Source organism: Micromys minutus, assembly GCF_963924665.1.
Source record: "Micromys minutus genome assembly, chromosome: 11".
In the NCBI taxonomy this organism is placed as follows: domain Eukaryota; kingdom Metazoa; phylum Chordata; class Mammalia; order Rodentia; family Muridae; genus Micromys; species Micromys minutus.
Genome location: NC_137980.1, coordinates 42047119 through 42066513, shown reverse-complemented (window position 1 = coordinate 42066513; position 19395 = coordinate 42047119). Strand labels below are relative to the sequence as shown.

Sequence of the window (19395 nt, the reverse complement as noted above, 5' to 3'; positions counted from 1 at the left end):
ACCCTGCCCCCACTGCCCTCTGCAGAGTCTGTCTGCCACCTCCTGGCCAGAACCCTGGATTGAGGCTCTGCAGCCCTGAGGAGGTGTCCTGGCCTGGGTCTCCGCGGCTACCCTCCCCTCCTTTGCACTTTTCCTCTTTGTTGTCTCGTTTCCTTTTTGTTGTTGTTGTTTTGTTTTTAAGGTCCAAAGATGTTTGCATTTGGAATTACTTACTTTTAAAGCAAGAATGCCTCTGTCTGTCTGTCTCTCTCTCTCTCTCTCTCTCTCTCTCTCTCTCTCTCTCTCTCTCTCTGTGTGTGTGTGTGTGTGTGTGTGTGTGTGTGCTCACTGTCACGGGCTCATGTGCACATGGAGGCCAGTAGACAATCTGAGCCGTTATTACTAAGCACCAGTTGGGACTGGTTTCACTCACTGGCTAGCGGGGAGTCACAGGCACCCACCTTTGTCTGCCCCTCAGCACTGAGATTATAAGTCTGCACACCACACTGAGCGTTTTATATACATCCAGGCTCAGGGGTCAAACTCAGGTCTTCGCGCTTGAACAGCAAACCCCTCACTGCCTGAGCTGTCTCCCCAACCCTCAGTCCCTTGTTGGCTTAAAGTTTGTTCTAGCCTGGTTTCTGTTGTCATGGCAACCACAGTGACCAAGGGCAGCTTAGAGGAGGAAAGAGTATTTGGTTTATACTTCATGGTCCCTCACTGAAGGAAGATGGGGCAGAAACCGGGAGGCAGGAGCAATGGAGGAACACCGCTCACTGGACTGCTAGCAAGCTTTCTTACATAGCCTGGACCTGCTTCCTAAGGATGGTGTGCTCCCAGTGCACAGAGCCGTTGCATACCAATCACCAATCAAGACAGTCTCTCTCAGACGTGGCCAAAGGCCAGTCCAACTGAGGCGGTTCCTCAACTGAGGTGCCCTCTTTCCAGGGGGACTCTAGGTTGTGTCTAGTTGACAGTAAAAACTGGCACACACTTGAGTCCACTGTCATCTGTGAGGCTGCCCCCTCATTGTCCTGGAACCCGGGCATAGGTCGGGCTCTGTGAAAGGCTCTGTGTTGTGGAGAGTGTGGAAGACCACAGGGCTCTTAAGGCTCCCAGCTGGGCTGGAGATAGCATGTGTGCCACATACAACAGTCTTCAGGGCCCAGCCAATCCATTTTCTGAAGGCTTTCAGGACCCCACAGTCTCTGTGCGGGGGCCATTATTCTCTGTCTTCATATGCTGGTAACACTGTTAGCTGTGCCCCCAAACACCTGGAAAAACAGCTTTACAAAAAAAAGATGAACTTTGCTCACGTGTTCCAGAGGGTTCTGCCCATGGTTGCTTGGTCCTGTGCCCTCAGAGAGAACAACATGGCAATAGGTGTATGAGGAAGATGCTGTTCACCTGGGGGTAAGGGGGAAGAGGAGATAAAGCAGAGAGGGGGGAGAGAGAGAGAGAAAAGGGAGGACGACTAAGACATGTCTAAGACAGGATACAACAGTTAACGGTCAACCCCCATTGGCTTACTTCCTCTAGCTATGCCTGAAGTTTCCAGAAACTCCCAAAATAACAAACAGATAGGGACCAAGCTTTCACCACCTGAGCTTGTGGAAACAATTTAGAATCAAATCAAACACTGAAACACACACACACACACACGAACTAAGCAGCAGGGGTGGTAGTGGTACACACCTTTAATCCCAGCATTTGTGGGAGACAGAGGCAAGCAATCTCTGAATCTGAGATCAGCCTGGTCTACAGGGTGAATTCCAGGATAGCCAGGGGTATACAGAGAAACCCTGTCTCAAAAAAAAAAAAAAAACATAAAACAAGACACATTAAAAAAAAAAAAAAAAAAAAAAACAGGCTGCAGAGATGGTTTAACCGTTAACTCACCGACTGCTCTTCTAGAGGACCTGAGTTCAATTCCCAGTGACCACATAGTGGCTCACAACCATCTATGCTGAGACTGAGAGCCAGTGCCCTCTTCTGTCGTGCAGGTGTACATGCAGATAGAGCACTCAGATATATAAAATAAATAATCTACAACAAAAGAAAAAAAAAAAAAAAAAACAAGAACAACAAACAGCCCTTCATTCATGAGTCAGACATAACAGGCAATCAGCCACGTTCGCTGTACACTGGAATGTATCACCCTCTGGGAGGAGCAACTGGGGACAAAACCTTATGCCAGCTACTTTCTTCTTTCCTGAGCTCCCTGACAAAAGCAAGCTAAGCTAAGGAAGGAAGGACTTCTTCTCATGGGGTGGAAGTCCTGTGGCAGCTGGTTAGTTTGGGTCCCCATTTGGGTAGGGAGACGGATGAAGGCTCTGCCCACTTCCTTTCCCATCTTCCCGTCTTCGTTTGATTTGGGACCCCAGCCCTGGCAGTGCTGCTGTGCACACCCGATTGGGTCTTCCCACCAGGCAAACCTTTCTGGGCACATTGTCACAGGCACACCCAGAGGTGTGTCTCCACGATGAGTCTGTGTCTGTCAAGTTGACAATGGACATCACAGTAGCCAGCTGTGTTGTTTATAGTGGGGATGGGGGATGGGCACACCAGCAGGACTCAGCTGTCCCGAACTGCGTGCTCTGATCAGCTTGCTCCGTCCCCTTCGAGGGTTCTTGGAGATTGCTTATAGCCATCACTCCAGAGTGGTCTCATTTTATGACCTCTGCCTCCTCTCTCCCCGTCCCAGGCCATGCTCTCAGCCACGCAAGAGTTGAGAGCAGGGACTTCCAGCTGCCTTCCAGAGCCCCAGAGGCCACATGTGCAGAAAACTGTCCCTTCTCTTTCCCACAGGACACCACGACATCAGTGCGCATCGGCCTGATGATGGAGGAGATGATCTTCAACCTCGCCGACACGCACCTGTTCTTCAATGACCTGGAGGTCAGCACGCGACGTTCGCTCTCACAGCTGCTTGGCTTACTCGTGTTAATTGGGGATCAGGAGATGCTATCTCTGATAGGAATTTTTTCCTTTTTTATGTTTAAAGATTTGTTTATTTTATGTATGAGTACACTGTAGCTGTCAGACACACCAGAAGAGGGCATCAGATCCCATTACAGATGGTTGTGAGCCACCACGTGGTCGCTGGGAATTGAACTCAGGACCTCTGGAAGAGCAGCCAGTGCTCTTAACCACTGAGCCATCTCTCTAGCACCCCCCGCCCCCAAAGCTTTAAAGGTTTTTGAGACAAGGTTTCTCTGTGTAGCCCTGGCTGTCCTGGAACTCACTCCGTAGACTAGGCTAGCCTTGAGATCAGAAATCCACTGAGTGCTGGGATTAAAGATGTGCACCCCCACTGCCTGATTCCTTTCCTTTTAATTTTTTTTTCTTTTTAATTTATGTGTCAGAAGAGGGCTGGAGTATAGACTGGCACGAGCCACTTTAATGTGGGTGCTGGAGACAGAATGTGGGGTTTTAAAGGAGCATTGGAGACGCCCTCCAGCCGTCCCTTGTCTCTCAGAGACTCTAATCCCTCACTAACGACTCTTAAGATCATACAAAACTGTAGTAGTCAGTGTCCTATGGGGAGACACTCTTGTCAGAGTGACCTTGTTGATCCTCCTCTCTTCCTGCTCCAGTCAAGTGGGATGATGGTTCTGCTAACCCAGTAAAAAACTGGCGGCCTCATCCTTTTCCCTCTGAAATGCCTTACTTAATGCAGTCACCCAGGCACTAGTGCAGGTCCTCTTAGGACATCGAGACTTAGCAATAGGGCCAGGGGGAAACTTTTTTTAAAAAGAATTTACATTCTTCTGGTGCGTGTTTTACCAAGAAGGGGGGAGAGACAGAAAGAGAAAAAGACAGAAAGACAAAGAGAGACAGAGAGAGATAGACAGAGAGAGACAAAGACAGAGAGACACAGAGACACAGAGAGAGACAGAAAGACAGAGACAGAGAGATAGAGAGACAGAGAGGGTCAGAGAGAGACAGAGACAGAGAAACAAAAGACAGAGACAGACTAAGACGGAGGTAGAGAAAATACACTTAGTGTGTTTGCCCTTGGACTCCTTAGTGAGATGATTAAAAAAGACGTGTCAGACATGGCTTAACTCATTTGTTTGAACCTGGTCTGTGTTGAAAGATTTGAGGATGAATTCAAATGAAAAACACATTTAAAAAGAACTCCTTGGGGCCAGTGAGGTGGCTCAGAAAGTAAAGGTGTCTGGGGCATCTTAATTTTGATCCCAGACCCACACAAAACTGGAAGGAGAGGATAGAATCCTCAGCCTTGCCCTCTGGCCTCACCTGTGGTACCCTGTGATACGTGCACACACTCTCCTCAGGTTTATGTGTACGTGTGTACACAATAATGAGTTCGAGCTGCAATCCGGTTTAAAGGTGACCTTTAGGCATCTTGGCAGACAAAGAGAGCAGGGAAGCAAGACCCTTTCTTGTGATGAGTTGAGCTCTGCTCGAGGGGAAGAGGGCAAATCCCCCAGGAGAGCCGATAGATTCGCAGGCTGCACTGACTGTGAACGAGAAAGGCAACCTAGATTAAGCTGGACATGAAAGGACATTTCTGTCTGTCCTGAGGATGTGGCCAACTGGAACATCCCTGAGGACTAAGCTGTGGTAACAGTTCCCAGCAAAGGCTAGACAACAGGGGACCCCTGCGGAGACCCCAGGGCTGCACACAGTTTCATGGTTGAGCAATAGGAGGGCCAGGCAGGCACAAGGCACTCTGTCCATCTTGGTGAGCGGGGAATCAGCCAGATTGGTGTGGGCTCCAGGCAACACCTGCAGAGGCCCACCCTCCCGTTTTTCATAGACCCCAAAGTCAGTAACTGTCATGGCCACAGCTTGCGGAAGGCCATCTTAGTCACCAGACAACTGGGGGCTACTCAGGGATTCCAGACTGTTCTCATTCTCCAAACCTTGTTCCGTGGCGTTCCCATGCCAGATACCCCCAGAGTCCCTTAACAGAACTGAAACCATGTCTTCAAGGAGTAGATACATGCCTCTTGCTGAGACAGATAGCTCTGTGGGACCATGAAGAGCAATTCCCCAGGGTGGGCTGTAGCCAGACTCAGGAGGGAGATGGGAACCCATGACAGACTCTGTGCACAGGGGCGTGGGGAATAGCATCCTGTTTGCTGTGCTTTCTACAAATAGGGCCCCCAGGGAAGTCTCCTACAGCCCAACCAAGTGCAGATGTCACATCATGTCAGGTGGAGAACTCTGAAGACACTAGGAGGGTGGCAGAGAGGCTATCATGGAGCCCATGGATTTACCTGGAATTCTGGCTTCCCTTCTGTAGCTATGATGAAACACTCTGACAAAAGCAAGCGAGAGAAGTAAGGGTTTATTTTAGCACACAATTTTAGGTTATAATCCACTACTGTAGGGACCTCAAGGTCTCAGGTATGTAAAACAGCTAGTCACATCACATCCACAGAGCAATGCATGCATGGGTTACATCATAAGGCTAGCCTGGGCTACATAGTAAGGTCAGCCTGGACTACATAGAGAGGCCAGCCTGGGCTACATAGTGAGGCCAACCTGGGCTACATAGTGAGGCCAACCTGGGCTACATAATAAGACCAGCCTGGGCTACATAGTGAGTTCAAGGCCAGAAGCTGGTACAGAATAAATGATACTGTCTCAAAAAGAAGGAGAGAAAAGAAGAAAAAAGAGAGGAAGGGGAGGGAAGGAAAAAAATAAGGCCGACTGGTTGTGGTGGCAACCAGCAATAGGATTTTCTGAAGAGGAGAGGACACTTAAATCACAAGGAACTAAGGAAGCTCTCAAAATTCAATGATTCATGATGTCAAAGGAACAGGATGCAACCGATAGGGTCCCCAGGGGCTAAAGCTGGGGTGATTTAGTAATAAATAATGAGTTATTAAATTCCAGCTCAAAGTACAGAATGAGCACTCGGGGGTCCGTGCTGACAGATGACACATCCCTGAGTAAGCAAACAGGGAGGTGGCCCCACCTCCCCGGCACAGAGCCCCACATGCTGCGCACACGCTGCAGCCTCCACAGGAGCCAGTCGGCTATGGCCGAGGCAGATGGCCGAGGGCAGCTCCTTCTGAAAGTCGTGAGGGACACGAGCTTCCAGCTCCTGGTGGTCTCCAGCATGCATGTGTGTCACCTCCTCTTGGCAGCACTCTTCCTCCATGTGTGTTTCTCTCTGTGTCAGATCATGTTTTCTCCCATTCACGTACTAACCGGCCTGACCCTGCTTAGCCTCCCAGATCAAACCAAACTAGGCTCCTGCAGGGCGATACGGGCAAAGATGGAAATCTCCCCTCTGCCCAAACCTAGGGACTCAGCAGAGTCTCATTCAGCGCCAAATAAAGACACGCTCACAGGCGTGGGAGGTTAAGTTGCCAACACAGCTTTTTTTGTGAGGAGGACAGTTCAGCCCATAACACGCCCTGTTACTCTCTGCTTCACTTTCTCCCATGTGATGTGGGAAGATGAGAGTCTCTCTTAATGGATGTAAAGGCCTAGGCAGAGTCCCTGCACAGTGAAGCTCATAGACTGTTAGGTCTGTCTCCTCCCAGGAAGAGATTTTCAATCACTTACTCAAAAGTAATGAATATATGGTTAACCTTTGTGTGTGGCTGCATGTGTGGCTGTGTGTCTCTCTCTCTGTGTCTCTGTGTGTCTTCGTGTGTTTGTTTATGTATGTGTGTGTCTATGTATCTATGTCTGTGTGTATATGTGCCTCTGCATGTGTCCATGGGAGTGTGTCTCTGTGTGTGTTTATGTGTGTTTGTGTCTCTTTGTCTTTGTGTGTGTGTGTGTGTCTATATGTGTATGTGTCTATATGTCTATCTGTGTGTATGTGTGTGTATGTTTGTGTGTGTTTGTATGTGTATTGTGTGCCTGTGTGTATATGTATCTCTGTGTGTCTGAGTCTCTGTGTCTCTGTGTCTGAAACTGTATATCTATGTGTGTGTGTGTGTGTGTGTGTGTGTGTACTTGTGTGTGTTTGTGTATAGTATATAGAGCCTCCCCATTTGTAAGTACTCTACCCACAGGCTAGACCCCAGCTCATAACTGTTTTTGTTGTTTTTTTCTGTACTGAAGAACAAAACTAGAGCTCATGCTTGCCAGGCAAACACTGTGCTGCTGAGCCACGTCCCCCCTTGTTTTGTTTTGGTGGTGATAGCGGTGCTGGGGACTGCACACAGAGCGTGCACATGCTACACAGGGCAGTCTCTCTGGGCTACATCCCTCGCTCTCGTAATTTTTATCATCTTTATCATAATTTGGTGACCCTGTTTAGATATGGCTAATCCTCTACTGCCCACAGGCAAACCTCAACTTCTTCCCTGTGGATCTGTTGTTTCCTGCCAGATGTATAAACACCTACATTGTTCTTTTCCCACTTTTGAATTCTCTATAGCTGGTCTTTTAAAATAACACATATTTTAGCAGGTTGCTGTCAACACACACACACACACACACACACACACACACACACACGCATGACCCCACGATGAATGTCTTCTTCTTAGCCGATTTCCCACAATCTCGGATGCCTTGAATCCTTCTGTGAACAAACTTGAGGACCTGCCCTGGTCTTCCAGGCTATGAAGTTGGAGTCCCTCCAACACCACCATTCATTCCCCTCCATTCCAGTAGGCAAAAGGGAAGGGGTGGGTCATCTGTGTGTGTGGGCATGTATGTGTGCATGTGTTTGTATGTGCACGTGTGTGTTAGTATGTGATGTGTGTGTATGTAAGCAGACATATGGTTGATCTCTCCACAAGTTCCTTAATCCATACCATCTCACCTGTATAGAGGTCATCAGAACTCTGTCTTTGCCATTGGTCCCACTGAAACCCCTTCCTCAGGCTAGTCCCCTTTGACCTGAGATAGACCAGAATTTTCCTGCAAACCATGTGAAGATACCTCCCCTCCAGCTTTAAGAAATGCCCCCCCACGCCTGGGGATACAGCAGAATTAGGAGCAGCAACCTCCCTCCAAAAAGCCCCGTCGGGCTCCCTGTCCCCAGCTTGCATTGTCCGGTGACCCTGGCCAGTGGCTCGCAAGGTAACTCGATCCAGGTCAGCTGACAGAGTATGAGGTAGCGTCTAGCGAGTGTCGTGGTGTTTTATGAAGTCCGAAATGTGATCGCGCCTGTTGTCACAGTTTAGCACCCCTGACGATCCCTCACAAATGAGGAAAGCAGAGAGTTACATGCCTTTCCCCTGAAGTCAGGGATGCCCTGGGGTGGGAGCTGTCTGACCCTGCAGGGGGCTCAGGCCCGAGAGAAGGGCATCCTGCGCCAGGTCTGCAGGGCATGTGAGACGGACAGCGCTTACCATGTTCTCTCCAAGCCTGGATCTGTGAAGTCAGCCTTGCATTGTAAATGCAAACCTTTAGGTGATGGGGACGCCTCTCAGTTGGCAGAGCACCTGCCTTGGAAAAAAAACACAAAGCCCTGGTTCCATCCCTGGCACTGCATAAACGAACCTGTACTGTGTCCACAACACTCAGGTGGTGGAGGCAGGAGAATCAATAGTTCTGGGTCAGCCTTGGCCACATCATGAGTTGGAGGCCAACTTAGTCTGTCTCCGAAGAAAAATGAAACTCTTCAGGGTGTCCGGATGGGTCCTGGGCCCTACTTCATGCGGAATGGCTGTGAAGCAAAAAATCTCAAACTCAGATACCCCAAGCACCAAATAAACAATGTGGACATCCAGAGCCCAGGGCACAGCCAAAGTTCAGTTTCAAATGGCATAGTACCTGGAATTGAGAAAGCATTCTCTTGGTTTACATATTGGTGATTGTTACAAAAAAAAATATTTTGGGAGAGTTTAGAGATATGGCCCATTGGTTAGAGCACTGACTGCTCTCCCTTGGGACTCAGATTCCATTTCCAACACCCACGTGGAAGATCACAACACTCTGGAACTCCAGCTCCAGGATATCTGACACCCTCACACAGACATATATGCAGGCAAAACACAGATGCCCATAAAAAGTAATTGATTAGTTAGTTATATCCAAGTTCCAATTCTTTTTAGAAGAAAAAAAGAAGAAAGTTATCCCAACACTTTGGCCACCACATGTATTTACATGGGTGAGTGTGCAAGTACAGGTGTACACACACACTGTGACCCCAGTCCAGTTTACAAGCTCTTTCCTGGAAGGGCTCACTAACCCAGTCTAGGAGTCGGATGGTGACCCCTTTGTCCTAGAACAGCACTCTCTGTGCATCCTGCTTTATGGTGTCTTCAGGTACATGTGGTTGTTGGTACAGAAGGGAAACTGAGGCACAGAGCAAGTGGAGCAGAGGGTGACCTGTGGAGGCTGATGCCTGGGTGCCACAGACCTCCCTGTGTTGTGAAGGTTAAATAGCACCCACCCGATGGTCAGGGTAACTGTTTTCCTAGAGTTTGGGGGAGCCTAGGAGTCCCCCAATGCCACATTAGTCATTCCCCTTTACCTGTGCAAAGCTCGCTCAGCTGAGCTGGCTGCTTCCCTAATATTGCTCCTTGAGGCCACGGGCTTGTTCTTATGGAAACCAAAAAGAAAGCAGTCAGTATGTCAGCAGAGGCCCTAACCTTTAGTGACAAAACCCATGCCAGCCCCTGACAATGCCAGCTCCAGAGCTTGCCCACCCTCAGCTTAGGAAACACATTCTTAAAACCAGGGCCACTAGGCTGGGATGTGGCCCAGTTGATAGTGCTTGCTTAAGAGGCATGAAGGTCTAGGTCTATCACTGGTGGTGGTGATGCTCCCCTGAACTCAAGAAGTGGAGGCAGGAGGATCAGAAGAAGGTCAAAGTCACCCTCCACTACATAGTGAGTTCAAGGCCAGTCTGGGCTACATTAGACCCTGTCTCAAAAAAAAAAAAAAAAAAAAAAAAAAAAATCACCTCCACTGCAGACTAACTGGTACATCTTGGTCCTTTCACATTTCCAAAGGACTGTGACCAAATCCACGTGGATGATGTCTCATCGGATGACAATGGCCAGGATTTGAGGTAAGGATGTGGGGCCCAGGAGTTTCCCTCTCACTTGGGGACCTCCATGCAGGTCAAACTGGACTCCTGCCTATACCAAAGAAAAGAATTTCAGGACGAGCCAACGTGGATTTTTTTTTATTATGTTTTAGTGTGTGCAGATGTGCTTCTCTGTGTACGTGTGTGTAATGCCAGATGTTACACGTCTTACTTTATAGCACTTATTTTTATTATGGGCTTTCTCAGTAAACCTTGAGTTTACTCTTCCAGCTAAACTGACTGGCCAACCAGCCCCAGGCATTCCCCTGTCTCTGTCTCTAAAGCATCTTACCATGCGCTGAGATTATATCTCCATACACTGCATTTTTCATAGGTGCTGAGGACCCAAACTCAGGTGCTCTGACTTGTGAGACAGGCATTTTACCCACTGACACATCTCCCAGCCCCAGATTTCCAGCACACAGTCTGATGAAAAGAAGGGTGCTTAGGGAAAGAGTAAGGCTCAAAGGAGAGGCCGGCCACTTTATTGTCCTTGCCATGAGATAGGTGAGTAAGTAGATAGACGAGACATACATGGATGGATGGACGGATGGACAGATGGATGGATGCATGGATGGGTAGATAGATGATAGATATATAGATGATAGATGGATAGATAGGTGATAGATAAATAGAAGACAAATAATAAATAAAAGGTAGATGACTGGTAGTTGACAGCCAGATACAGAGAAATAATTGGAAACTGATGATTGATTGATTGAATAATAATAATCAACAGATTAATTGAGGACTGGAATTAATTAATTGAGGGTTGAAAGGTAAACGGATAGGTGATAGATAGCACATAGTTGATAGACAGACAGACAGACAAAGATGGCTAGCAGATAGATTAGCTGATTGCTAGATGTTATGTTGGTGATAGGTGAAAAGTAGATTGAATATTAATAAAAAAATTGATGATTTATTGTTGGTGGATAAATAGATAATTAATAGGCAGATAACAGATAAAGATAGATAGATAGATAGATAGATAGATAGATAGATAGATAGATAGATAGATGGGTGGATGAATGGATGATGGATAGACAGATAGGTAGGTAGATGATCAAAACTGGATAACTGGGAGAGATTAATTGATTAAGAAAGATAAGTTCGGACATCTGTAAGATGCTGTGGCTGCTTGAGTTGCCTCAGGAGTGTAATCTACAAAGTTTAAAGATTAAGCAAAGCTCAAATTTTAAGCAAACTTTAAAAGTTAAGTGAAGATACATGAGCCAGTTTACCTACTCCTCTTCAAGGATGTTGGAATGAGCACACTTGAGATGTCTTGTCTGGAGGAAAGACAAGAGACAGCACTGAGGTGTCAGACTCAAGGTTCCGAACACTTCGGTCCCCAGTAAGCATAAAGTTCACTGGCACTTGGAATTCCACAGGGCAAAGGTGGAGGTTTTCTCAGGCTTCGCTACTGTGTGCGAAAGCAGTGATAGTCTCCCCCAAAGAGTGTAGGGTTCACTCTGATGCCCAAAGACAGGAACAAGGGCTCTGTTTGGCCTCAGCAAGCATGCAGCCTTCTTAGGAATTCAGTGAGAGCTGAAGTCCCTCCCTCCAGACACATGCCCTGAGTGTATCCAGGGACCCATGGATACCACAAGGCCTATTATGGACCCAGGGACTCGAGTCTCCCCACACTAATGTCATCCCTGTCCTGTCTCTCCAGCACATACAACTTCTCCACTGATGGTTTCCACAGCACGGCGCCAGGAGCCAGCTTGTGCCTGGGCACCGGTGTTCATGGCGGTGTGGACTGGATGAGGAAGCTAGCCTTCCGCTATCGTCGGGTGAAGGAGATGTACAATACCTACCGCAACAACGTGGGCGGTGAGTGACAGAAAGGGGGCAGGACATAGGAGACTAGGCCCGGTGCTCCTGGTCGCCGCTGTGGACCAGGCACTGCTTTGGAAGGTTCTGGAAGATTTATGAATAGATGAATATCAGTGGGCTGATTGGTTTCCGGTGTATGTGTCTGTGTGTCTCTATATGTGTCTGTGTGTGTGTGTCTGTGTGTGTGAGTGTGTATATGTGTATGCGTCTGTGTGTACACATGTGTGCATATGGAGGCTGATGTCCAGTGTCTTCTTCAATCACTCTCTGCCTTGTTTTTTTAAAGGTTTTTATTTATTTTATGTATGTGAGTACACTGTAGCTGTCTTCAGACACACCAAAAGAGGCATCAGATCCTATAACAGATGATTGTGAGCCACCATGTGGTTGCTGGGATTTGAACTCAGGACCTCTGGAAGAGCAGTCAGTGCTCTTCACCGCTGAGCCATCTCTCCAGCCCTGCCTTGGTTTTTTGTTTTTTTGTTTTTTGAGACAGGATCTCTCGCTGAACCTGGGCTTGCTGTTTAGCTGGGCTAGCTGGCCAGCAAGGCCCAGAGACCGTTTCATCTCACCCTCTCCAGCACTGATTTACAGGTTGGTGCTTTTTACCTGGTGCTGGGGATCCAGACTAGACTCTCTAGTCCTAGTGTGGCTTTTGAGGCACAACCTCTCTATGTAGCCAGGCTGGCCTTGAACTCACAGCAGTCCTTCTGCCTTGGCCTCCCAAATGTCATGTTTACAAATGTCTGCCAACCACTCCTGGCTGCCTTGATGTCATGCAGAGAATGTCTCAGAATGCTGGGTCCCTATGGAGTCCTCTTAATGCTACCAAATTGTGTCCCGGCGAACTCACCCTCCCCATCACAGGCTGCTTCAACACCAAGCATGTTCCTGCCACTGTATCACCCAGGATGGCCCTATGTATCCCACAAGTCCCTCCTGTCCCTGTCTTGTTAGAGTAGGAAGCCTAGAGGATAAGCAGGCATCAAACCCATGATAGCATGGGTGCTGTTGTAGCTAGGTTGTTTTGTTTTGAAACAAGGTTTCTCTAACAGTCCTTCCCTGGAACTTATTCTGTAGATCAGGCCAGACTCGAACTCACAGAGTTCTGCCTGCCTCTGCCTCCCAGGTGCTGAAATTAAAATTGCACCACCATCCCCGGCTCACAAGCTTATAGTTTTAAATCCTCATGCAAAAAAATGCCCTGGCTAGAAGAAGTCTAAGTGTTGGGAGAGAATACTCTGAAGGGATTTGATCCTAGACGTTGGGTAAAAGGACTAATCTGGGTAAAAGATAAGGAAGGTAAGAAGAGAACTGTTCGGGATCTGTAATGGAACATGCGAAGGTCCTGAGGCAGGCACAAAGGACAAGCTCTGAGGCCAAAGTAGAAAGACTCCAGAGCCCTAGCAGGGAGGTGAAGCTGGCAGCTGACACAGGGCCATCTGGAGACTCTGGACTTTATTTTAAGGAGACTGAAGGCTAAACTGAGAAAGACAACTTAGAAACATCAAGGGAGTAAGCTGTCAGTTCTGTCTCCATGATTTCCTCCCTGTGCTAAGCAAGTGTGTCAGCCCCTCACAGGGCCTGCTTCTCCATCAAAAAGAAAGAACACAATCAGTGCCCACCTTTCGGGCTTCTGCAAGGATGAAAGGAAGGACACCTCGCTAAAAGCACATGCTTTGTGCATAGTAAGATCCCAGCAAAGTTGGTCACCAGTATCTCCTGCTCAATCCTTGTGTCCATCTTAATGGTTTAAACCTGGTATGTGTTACAATTCCAAGCACATAGAAAACAATCTTGAAATGCTGGATTAATGGGTGGGTGGGTAGATTGATGGATGAGTGGATAGGTTGATGGATTGATAAACAAATGAATGGGTAGGGTTAGATGGATTGATGGGTAGATGGATGGATGGATGATAAATGAATGGATAATGGATGGATGATGGATGTGTGGATGGGTGTGTGAATGGATGGATGGATGTGTGGATGGATGGATGGATGGATGGATGGATGGATGGATGGATGGATGGATGATGGATGGATGGATGGATGTGTGAATGGATGGATGGATAGGTAGATGGATGGATGGATGTGTGGATGGATGGATGGATGGATGTGTGAATGTGTGTGTGAATGGGTATGTAGACAGGTGAGTGGATGGGTAAATAAATCAGTCAGTGGATGTTCTGAAGGTAGGGCTAGCCTGAGTTGCCTTTGAGTGCTCTGATTTGACTCCCTAATTCCCCTCAGCTTTCTCTAACCAGAGGTTGTCGTCTTTGTTGCCTTTACTACATACAGGCTTGATAGGCACTCCCAAAAGAGAGACGTGGCTGCAGCTGCGCGCCGAGCTGGAGGCCCTGACTGACCTCTGGCTCACCCACTCCCTGAAGGCCCTCAACCTCATCAACTCTCGGCAAGTGCACAGTGGTGGATCTCCATTCCCACACTTGGCAGGGCTCTCCCTTGCATGCTTTCCCGACTCGGGCCAGAGCTTAACTCTTCAAGGCCCATTGGACACCTGCTCTGAGTAGCTGAGATCACTGCCCCTTCCTTCCAGGTTCAGAACTTTCTTTTTCGCCCCCATTTTATTGTTGGATATTCTCTGCATTTCAGATGTTATCCCTTTCCCCCAGTCCCATCCCCCCTCCCCCTCCCATTGCCTCCATGAAGGGTTCAGAACTTTCAAAAGATGAGAACTAACCCGAACTGTCTTGTGGAGCCCAGTCCCCACCCAAGCTGTCTCGAGCGTCTTCCGTGTCTCATGGCCCGGAACCTTGTAGCTAACAAGTTTGCCGCCCTTACAACCCATTCTTGGTTCTAAGTAAAGAAAGAAGCTGAGCATAGTGGGCACACCTCTAATCCCAGCAATCAGGAGTCAGAGGCAGGAGAATCTCTATGAGCTGAATGTCACCCTCGTCCTCATAGCAAGTTCTAGACCAGCCAGAGCTTCACAGTAAGACCCTGTCTCAAAAACATATAAATAAAACTGAACAAACAAGAAAGGAGCCACCTCACTGAACATCGATGTCAGGCAGCCTCAGGCCAGAAGCAGCTACAGTGTCCCTGAAGGTAGCCCAGCCATCCCACAACCCATCCCCAGATCCTGCCCTAACCCACCCATGACACCAGGACTGTCCTGGTAGTATCTTTGGGACTGACACAAAGTTGCCTTTGTCCCCAGACCAAACTGTGTCAATGTGTTGGTCACCACCACGCAACTGATCCCTGCATTGGCCAAGGTACTGCTGTATGGTCTGGGCTCTGTGTTCCCCATTGAGAACATCTACAGCGCGACTAAGACAGGTAGGATGGGCTGGGTTTGGGGCATATACGGGACTCACCCAGACCACAAACGGCCCTCACAGCCTTCCAGAGAATGTAACTGGACTTGGAGCACAGGGTAGAGTGACAGGAATCAATAGCCCTGCTTACTCTCAGCTCCTTGCTGACTTCCTCCAAGGAAGGACGGCTTTCTTTTTCTTATGGGGAGAAATTCTTACATCCCAAATATTCAGGAATAAAAAAATAAGCCTAGGTCTAGGGCTCAGTGGGTAAAGTGCTAAATATGCAACTCGAGACCTGAGCTCAGATGCCCAGTACCCACCTTAAAAAGCTGGGCGTGGCTGGGCATGGTAGTGTGTGACTTTAATCCCAGCACTCAGGAGGCAGAATGGAGCAGATCTCTGTGAGTCAAGGCCAGCCTGGTCTACATAGAGAGTTCCAGAACAGCCAAGGTTACATAGTGAGAGCCTGTCTCGGGGGCGGGGAGGGGGAGCTAGGCATGATTGTACATGTTTGTTACCCCAGCACTGGGCAGGCACAGACAGCTGGCCTAGATGAACTGGAGACCTTGGGTTCAGTGAGAGACCCTGTCTCAAACAACAAAGATAAAGAGACATTTAGGAAGGCAGTTGGCATTGACCTCTGACCTCCACAGCACCTGCGTGCACATCCACACGAACATACATGAGTACACCCCACACATGATCACGAATTCTAGTTAGTTGAGATGCTATTATCTTTAGTTATTTTTAAATCATAGTCTTCTATTTTGTGCACATGAGTGTGATGTAGGAATGTGATGTATGTTCACATACGTGTGCATGGACACACACAAGCTTCCCCCATTTTGAATCAGGGTGTCTCCCTGAACTTGGGCCTTGGACTTATTTGTTTATTGTTTATTTAGGTTATGCTGGCAGCCAGCAAGTCCTAACTATCCTTCACGCATGCATGTGTACGTGTGCGAGCACATTCCTGTGTGTATGCATGCGTGCATGTATGTATGTATGTGTGCATGTATGTGTGTGCAAGTATGTATTTTGGAGTGTGTGTATGTGTGTTTGTGTTCAGGGACCCTTTCAGTTTGTTACACGGGTTCTGGGATTTGAACTCAGGTCCTTGTACTTGCACAATAAGCATTTTTTACTAGCTAAGTCATTTTTCCTTCCTAAATGTTTTTATTGGGGCAAAATAAGAATATAATTATTTTCTGTGGTTCTGGGAATTGAACTTGGGTCTTGATCACTCTTCACTAATGTTCTGTCACTGAACTACATCCCCGGACCTGTTTTGACTTCTTAATGGGTGAGATTGGGTCTCACTAAGTTAGCTATGCTCGCCTCGAGCCCACCTAATGACAGTGCTGAGCTCCCTGGGGGATAAATGGCAGGGTAGCGGTGGCTGCCCTGGATCTCCTAGCAATGGTCTCCTTCCCTGGATAGCCGCCACCTACACTGTCCCACCACTTACGGGGATCTCCAAGCTATGGTCTCCTTCCTTCCTCCCTCTCTGTGCAGGCAAGGAGAGCTGCTTCGAGAGAATCATGCAGAGGTTTGGCCGCAAAGCCGTCTACATTGTGATAGGCGACGGGGTGGAAGAAGAGCAAGGAGCCAAAAAGGTAACCGGACCTCTGTGCCGCCTGCTCTTTCCCCGCCTCCCTTGTGCCTTGTCTGGGGCTTGGCTCTCCCAGGATGCTCACATTTGCAGATCCCTGAAGCATCCTGAGTAATTTCCTCTCACAAATCCACCTTGTGGCCCTGGCCACTGCCCCTGGCAGCCTGGCCTGGTCCTGGACCCCAGGGACCCTGTGGACCAGCAGGACCTGTGCACGTGCGGGGCATTTTCTTTCGTGCTCAGAGGCAGCAGGTTCCAAGAATGCTTCCCTGCTAATAAAGATGGCATTAGGCTAATGAAAAGACAATCCCACATCTGCCTCCAGAGAGCACAGGGATCTCTTGGAAAAGAAACAGCTGCCCAGACCCTGGATCTGGCCCTGTCAACGGCACTCCAGAGAGCGCCCACCCCCCACCCCAAGGCCAGGCCAGCTCCTAGTTAATGTCATGAAGCTTAAATACAGGGACCTGCTTTGTTCCTTTGCTCTCATCTAACAAGTCCCAAAGAGAGGCAAATGTGATTAGGGTCTCAGTGGGAAAGCTCAGAAGAAGCAAGGCCCCTAGAAGGCTGTCCCAAAGTTAGTCCTCTCTCTAACAAAATTACTTCAGGCCTGGCTCACCCACCTCACCTAAGTCCTCTGGTCTACGGTCAGCAGCTGCCATGGTCTTCTGCCATTTCCCCTTGTTCCCTCATATTACAGAAAAATGGCCCGGGGTGCTACAGCCATTGTGAGAGGGTGCTCCAGCCAGTGTGAGGGGGTGCTCCAGCCAGTGTGAGGGGGTGCTCCAGCCAGTGTGAAGGGGTGCTCCAGCCAGTGTGAAGGGGTGCTCCAGCCAGTGTGAGGGGGTGCTCCAGCCAGTGTGAGGGGGTGCTCCAGCCAGTGTGAGGGGGTGCTCCAGCCAGTGTGAGGGGGTGCTCCAGCCAGTGTGAGGGGTGCTCCAGCCAGTATGAGGGGGTGCTCTAGCCAGTGTGAGGGGTGCTCCAGCCAGTGTGAGGGGGTGCTCCAGCCAGTGTGAGGGGGTGCTCCAGCCAGTGTGAGGGGGTGCTCTAGCCAGTGTGAGGGGGTACTCCAGCCAGTGTGAGGGGGTGCTCCAGCCAGTGTGAGGGGGTGCTCTAGCCAGTGTGAGGAGGTGCTCCAGCCAGTGGGGGGTGCTTCAGCCAGTGTGAGGGGGTGCTCCAGCCAATGTGAGGGTTATGTTAGCTGAGCATCTACTTTATGCTGTCCACCATTCTAGACACAAGATCCTGTCCTCACCACTCAGTCAGTACACAGCCTGGGAACTACAAAGTGTGTGTGTGAAAGTGGAAAACAGGGTTAGAAAGGTGAGACATGACAGCATGCAAGCCAAGCCAGGAGCAGGGGGACTGAGTTCTGAGAGGAAGTAAGCTGAGTGACATCACATCAGGACTGAGTGGCCACAGGGGACATAGAGGAGCTGCCCAGACCCCAGAAGAGCTGCAGGAGTTAGGGAAAAGAAATTCTTTTCAAAGCGTACATTTCTAACTTTACATGCACCACACGGAACAGGGAGAGCACATAGGCATGTCGAAGTGCCTGCTGGGTAGACATGAGGACCTGAGTTCAGATCATCTGTATCTTATGTAAAAAGTGGGGGAGGGGCCTGGGGATCAAGAAAGATGGAGCCTAGTCTAGCTCTGAGTTCAATGAGTTTCAAAAAAAAAAAAAAAAACAACAACAACAACAAACAATCAAACTAGAGAGAAAGACAGCAAGCAGATGCCTTCACGGCCCAGTGATCCCTCCCCAGGGCATTCTCTCCTGAAGCCACCAGCACTGCAGGAAACCTTCGTCCACCCTTCAAGGCTTGAGAAACCTTCACGGGTGTCCTGGCCTCTCCAACCCACCTACTGCCACCCAAACCCGAGGCTGCCTCTCTGCTTCCTGGGTCAGGTTTTGCCATCACCTGCCTGAGGATTCCGCTGTGCGGAGACGATAGCTCGGGCCTCACTGGGATAGTAGACACACGGGGACCTGCCGAAATGGTCTCGGACCCTCTAGGCTGGTTGGGCAACTTATCTGGACACGTGTAACCATCTGCTTTCCGTCTTAGCACAACATGCCTTTCTGGAGGATATCCTGCCACGCCGACCTGGAGGCTCTGAGGCACGCCCTGGAACTGGAGTATCTATAGCAGTTCCGGTTGCAGCCACCACCTGCCACCCACCAGCCAGGCCCCTATCCCCAGGGGACACGCTCCACGGCCATTTCAGAAGTGTCCTCTTCCCTTGGGGACAGAGAGTCGAACTCTGCTATGAAACCCAGAGACCCAAATGAGGGCGCACCGACTCATCTTGTTCTCCTTTTTAATTTATGGACTGCTCCCATTACCCACTTGTCCCTGTGCTATGGTTTCTTGGCTGTTGGTGTGGTTTGGGGTTCTAAACTGCCTGTGGGGTAGTGAGTACCCAGTTTTGTGTTTCAGGGACAATCATTCTCGGGGCATCGGTGAGGGAGGCGATGTGGGGGTTATGGGGAAGCCTGTTGCTTACCTTTTCTTTTCCAAGCTCCTCCCTGATGTCACATGGACAGTGTGGGTGCCTTATGCCGCCATCTTGTGTTGTAGGAGAAGGGGGTGGGGACTCTGGGAAGGAAAGGGTACTCAGCAATTATGGATAAAGGCATTAAATAAAACCACGTTTACATTTTATGTCGGAAGAGTATGGTGACCTTTG

At 49.0% G+C, this 19395-nt stretch overlaps 1 protein-coding gene across 3 annotated transcripts in view; it reads left to right on the top strand.

Moving 5' to 3' along the window:
* Window positions 1–19395, top strand: part of EYA2 (EYA transcriptional coactivator and phosphatase 2) — a 164259-nt gene extending 144864 nt beyond the window's left edge. For 2 of the 3 annotated variants that reach the window (XM_080924721.1, XM_080924720.1), the window contains 7 exons: window positions 2788–2877; window positions 9885–9943; window positions 11640–11800; window positions 14104–14218; window positions 14987–15108; window positions 16605–16705; window positions 18774–19395. In XM_080924721.1, the coding sequence (XP_080780847.1) occupies window positions 2788–2877; window positions 9885–9943; window positions 11640–11800; window positions 14104–14218; window positions 14987–15108; window positions 16605–16705; window positions 18774–18854 (729 nt within the window). In that variant the 3' untranslated portion in view covers window positions 18855–19395. The remainder of the gene's footprint in view (window positions 1–2787; window positions 2878–9884; window positions 9944–11639; window positions 11801–14103; window positions 14219–14986; window positions 15109–16604; window positions 16706–18773) is intronic. The other variant, XM_080924719.1, reaches the window with a different exon arrangement.